Here is a 5,763-nt window from a genome sequence, read left to right as displayed (position 1 = left end):
CGACGAACACCTATGTATTGACATTGACAGAGTAAAACATTCGGGGATTAGGAGAGAAGAAAGATATGACGAAATGCTGAGCACTAAAGAAGTATTTAACCTTAAAAGAATCATTGTGTATAAGGAAACACTTAAGAATACTGACGCTTTCAAGATATTATGTGTCATGATTGCTACAAATTAAAACATCGACATAATATGAAAATTTATAACAAAAACCAAAACATGGTGAACGGATAGCAAAGTTAATCCTACCCAATTAGTACCAAAGATCCCACAGTAATTTTTATTTAAGAATTTAATTAAAAACCTATATGAATATAGCACACTCAAATCTCTATAGTAATAACACTTTGAATATATATATATATATATACAGTTGGTATAATTACTACAAATTAAAGCATCAACATAATATGAAAATTTAATAACAAAATCCAATATATGATGAACAGATAGTTACAATTTCATCCAACCCAATTACTACCAAAGATCTTACAGAATTTTTGTTTATTTAAGAGTTTAGTTAAAAAGCATATGAATATAGCACACTCAAACCTCCATAGTAATCACACTTTGGCACTTGACACAAATTTTCAGGTAAAGGTATCTGCAATTCTTTGTGCAAGACAATAAGCAGTCGACTGGATCGTAATCATCGGGTTAGCACCAACCGCCGATGGAAACATACTGGCATCACAAACATAAAGCCCCTCAGCTTCCCAACTCTCACCATTTCCATCGACCACGCCTACCTTCTCATTTATTCCCATTCTACAACTCCCCATCTGATGAGCAGAACTATAAATATTCCAATCTTTCACCATCGACAATGGCCCGTCTTTCGCATCTACTGTCTCCAAGAACTGTTCTATATCTCTGTCACTAGTTCCCGTACACTTAAACCTCTGACCATCAGACCTTTGAGTTCCCACTTCAACCGCTCCAGCCGCGATTAAAACTCTAATCGCTTGTCTCAACCCGTTCTTGAGGCTTTCTTTATCTGATTTATGTAAGTTGTAGTTTATCCTTCCTGCTGATTTCACTTCACCAGATCCACAATCTCGAACCAATGAGAACACGTGAGCTGTTCGCGAGTATTTCAGCATTCTTTCTTTAAAATCTTTCCCAGATTCCCATGGACATAGTGCTGCAAAAGTCCCTGGCGCAAGTGCTGGAACTTCCAATATATAATTCTCATCAAACTCCGATTTATGAACCGACGTTAAAATCGCACCTTGGAAGCTTTTACCGGGCAGATTTGTGTCATTATCTGGAAAGTATCCCCATGCCATTGAAACAGGATGAAGGTGAAGATTTCTGCCAATATTAGGGTTCTTTAGCCCACTAGATATCATCAAAGGTGGTGTCATGAGAGAGCCGCATGCGGAAATTGTCACTTTTGCTTTGATCTGCAATCTTTTCGAAATATTTGGGTTTAAAACTTGTGAAATCACCCCTAAACATTTCTTTCTACATGTATCAGCCTGATGGTTTTCAACTAATAAAAACTTCTCGGCTTTACATCCGGTTATGATCACCGCTCCATGATCAACTGCATCAACCAACCAAGTCGAATCAGCTCCCTTTTTGTCTCCGGATCTGCACCCGAAGCAACACGAACCGCAGTAATGATCTTCCGATGAGTTTTGTGGGACGGCTTCCACTTTCAGACCAAGATTCTCACACCCTTTACGGAGAACTTGATTTTGGAAGCTTTCATTATTACATTTTTCAGTAACACCAATTCTTTCACACACCTTGTTCATTGCAAGAGTGTATTCATGGGTTCCATACAACTCTATCTCGTGGTCTTCTGCCCATTCTTTAAGAACAGACTGCGGTGTCTTGATACATGCCGACCAATTGACCGCTGAGCCACCACCAACAGTCGATGCTGCTTGGATCATTAGTTTTCCGTCGAGTGTCGGAAGTATACTTCCGGCTTCATAGAGTTGATCTAGGGAAGGGCCTTCGAGTTTAGAATAATCAGTTTGGCTGAAATAGTTCCCCTTTTCAAGAACCACCACTTTCTTGCCAGATTTTGCGAGTACCGCAGCTGCAACACCTCCTCCGCAACCTGAGCCGACGATTACCACATCGCATTTGATTTTGCAAATGTTTTCTTTTAGGTTTTCTGTCACGTCTAGGCCTTTTTGCATAAGCGAACTCACAAGTGTATGATCAGTTTCGTTCACGGTTTCCACCATTCCTTTCTGTAATGGCCGCTCCTTTTGATCATTGAAGGGTTCTTCATTAGTATCTATGTGGTAGCCAATGGCTTCCCATGAAGGATTGTTTGATTTTTCATTCACCTGTACGTTGGACATTTTCAGGATCTCATGTCAGCTAAATTATCATATATAATTAACTACTTTAACATGTCCAATTCACTACGTACTACAAAACTAGGCATTTGGGACCACATTCTTCGATCCCGAATACCAATTTTGTAGCAGTACTGAAATGTAACCTCCTCTAATTAAAAGAACATGATACTTTGGATATGTGAACTTCAGTGAAAGAACTATATATACATGTCACAAAACATTTATTCACTTGTTTGCTAGATATGATTAGAAAAAAATAGGATAATTTATATGGTTGCATACGTAAGTGTTGTATCATAGTTAAAAAAAGAAAGAAATACGGCAAAACATATATGTTTGTGCTGTTACATTTCTTCAGATTGAATATTAAACTTGAATTGACATAACAATCCTTCAAAATAGGTTTTTTATATTGTTTAAATAAAATGAATATCATAGCATACAATTAATAATTAATCAAGGGTCTACTTCAGAATTCAGGAATCAGGACCATCAATTTAATAGTTTTGATAAACTTATATTTCAATCTTTAATGAGAAACCTTAATAAATCCTGTCTGACAAACACGTTAAAAGTTACTACTTTAATGAATACGACTATAGAGAACGTATTTAATAAAAGTTTTTAGTCATCAATATGGAAAAAGACAAGGTAAATAAAAATTCACAAAAATCTTTAAAAATAAATACATAAAAGAGTTGAGCCAACACCACCTAACTTTCATTAAAAAGAACTTTTATCGTCCAAAACTAGGATTTCTGACGATATCTAATAGCTTCATTAAATACATACACTGAAATAGTAATAGCGTTACATATTTTATTATTTATTATTTATTAGTTTTAGCAGTTCATTTCTGGTGCTCAAGTTTGAATCTCGGCTGATGTACACTCTGTGAATATGGGTAGCACAATTATAAGGGCGTTCAAACTTAGGTTAGGTGGGTTGTATGTGGATGGTGAGTCTTTTTGAGTTTCCGGCAACAAGTTGCCCTTGGCCATTGGAAAAAAAACCATGAAATTTAAAGGAAGATCAATCACCTGAGAAAAGAAGACAAAAACACATAGACTCTTAATGAAAACAAATCCAAGTCTGATGGGTGTTAGGAAGCTATGTTTCAACCATTTCTGCACAATCTTTTCTCTTTTGTGTAAAGGGATTTCTGAGAATTTGTTTATGTATGGCCACTTATAAGATAAGCAAAGAGAACCAGCAACAAAAAGGGTACCAAGCCTGGTGGAAAGAAGCTTCAAAACCAATCTCACAACCATCACTGCTTCAAAAAACCCTCTTTTCTCCAAAATCTGTGCTGCCTGTAATTTCATATTCAAACATTTTGTAAACAAAACAAGAACTAAAATAAAATTGAAAATACGTACATAAACATATGCGTTTGTAAACAAAAAAGGACTAAAATAGAGTATATGCATAAACATACACATTTGTAAACAAAACAAGAACTAAAATAAATGCACATAATTAAACATATGCATTTCTAAACAAAACAATAACTAAAATAAAATTGAAGATATGTACATAAACATACGCACTTGCAAACAAAAGAAGGACTAAACTAGAGTGTATGCACATAAAGTATAAAACATGCGCCCTTGTAAATATAACAAGAACTGATTAAAATAGAGTGTGTGCACATAAACATATGCGTTTGTAAACAGAACAGGAACTAAAATAGAATATGTGCACATAAACATGTGCGTTTCTAAATAGATGAAGAACTAATAGAGTATATGCACGTAATTAAGCATACGCGTTCGAATAATCGTTTATGTTACCTTGTTTGGAACACGATCTTGAGAACCCGAAAGAGTGGAGAATAATTGGACGGATTCTTCCCTTTTGTGTCCATGATGATCAAGGGCATTCAAAGGGAGTGGTTGAAGGATGACCTCACATAGGCTTGTTAAGGTCTCCATTTCTGATGAGCGTAAGCTTCCATTTTTGTGGTCGTCATCTCTCTCACCTCCTCTTAACAAAGGGTGACACGCTCTTTCACTCTCACCATACATCTTTGTGTTTGTGTGTGAGAGAGTAGTGTTAAGGTTTGTGTGCCTTCGTATCAGACATGTCTATCTATATATATAATAACAATTTGAAAGGTTTCAAGAGGTTGAGATCTGGTAAGGGCCTCCTGTCGTTTTCATTTGAAAACATTTAATTATACAACTGTTTAATTGGTGATTCGTAAGCAATTTCGTTACTATTATAAGGAACCGTAGACATTGGCATAAATTATTAACCAATTGTGCTAATTAAAGTTACAACTTGAGTTTTGCGGCTCTTCTTGGTTGACTTGATTAAACAACTTCAATAGTAATACATGAAAAAATAATATATTTTGGTCATGCACTTTGAAAAGTGGAACCAGACAATAATATAATTAAATAACGTACGTTCTTCTATAATGTTGTAAAGATGTTAGCAGATATACAATTGTTAATTGGTAATGCGTAAGCAATTTTGTTACTATCTTTAGGAGTCGTAGACTTTGGTATTATAATTATTAACTAGTCGTAGTAATTAAAGTTTCAACTTGTGTTTTACGGCTCTTCTTAGTTATTAACCGTTGGTCCAAGTGTTAGTTGCTGTTGTGTGTCGGTGTGCATGTGCTGATGGTTTGTTGCCTTGTCTTAGGGCATTTAGTGTTTGGTGGTCATACAATTCGTATTGTGACCACAAGGTGCTGATCATGATTTTTCTGACTTATGGTGTTCATGATGTAACCACCTCGCGGATTAGGTGTTTCAAATTGTGTTACACTAGCACAATTGATAATTTTACTACGGGTATTTTTATTTAATAAAGTGGTTGATGAAGAGAGCATGCAGGTTGAAGTCTTGCAAAGGCTAGATATATAGGGGCAAATATATATGTAACTAATCATTTCTTGTATATGGGGGCATAGATAGAATGAAGCTTGTAGGGTTTAGGATGAGTTACTGTTCAATTGTAATATATCATGCACGAACAATTTATAAGCAAGAAAGGTTTTGGAAAGATATTCGTCGTGTTCTTCATGTTTTCTGGTTGATTCACCAATACCACACACAAATTGTTGGATTTTGTGTTGGGTTCTAAGGCCTTGTGTGGCCCGATTTATTATTTGAAGTCTAAATGGCAAACAGGTGTAGGGTGGCCGGACCTAAACCCGACTCGGTATTGTTTACTAAGATACAAGCCTTAGTTGTATCTCCATATATTTGATGTTTTGTACTTGTAAGTGTTATCAATCAATAAAGAATACCTAGTTGCCACATGTGGTACAGTAGTCATTCACTTTCATACTTAAAACCGACCCGTTTTGAACTTTCCGTTTAATTTCGCTAAGATATTTATTTTGTTTACCCAATTAAATTTAGGACAAGTTGCTGGAAATTCCCACGCGACCGACCAATTCGCTATGACTGTCCACTTG

At 35.8% G+C, this 5,763-nt stretch overlaps 1 protein-coding gene across 1 annotated transcript; it reads right to left on the bottom strand.

Moving 5' to 3' along the window:
- Positions 1 to 252: 252 nt before the first annotated feature.
- On the bottom strand, positions 253 to 4,372 carry LOC143571660 (long-chain-alcohol oxidase FAO1-like). Its single transcript, XM_077057030.1, has 4 exons — positions 4,124 to 4,372; positions 3,371 to 3,643; positions 559 to 2,315; positions 253 to 335 (listed from the first exon to the last, which is right to left on the bottom strand). The coding sequence occupies exons 1-3, from the start codon at positions 4,355 to 4,357 to the stop codon at positions 597 to 599; spliced, it is 2,226 nt and encodes a 741-aa protein (XP_076913145.1). The 5' UTR covers positions 4,358 to 4,372; the 3' UTR covers positions 253 to 335; positions 559 to 596.
- Positions 4,373 to 5,763: the final 1,391 nt, after the last annotated feature.

This window comes from Bidens hawaiensis, unplaced genomic scaffold, assembly GCF_021521415.1.
Source record: "Bidens hawaiensis isolate Kalapana, Puna unplaced genomic scaffold, B.hawaiensis_p1.1 tig00025458_1, whole genome shotgun sequence".
Lineage (NCBI taxonomy): Eukaryota > Viridiplantae > Streptophyta > Magnoliopsida > Asterales > Asteraceae > Bidens > Bidens hawaiensis.
Note: the sequence above shows the minus strand (reverse complement) of the source record. Positions and strands in the feature narration are given on the sequence as shown.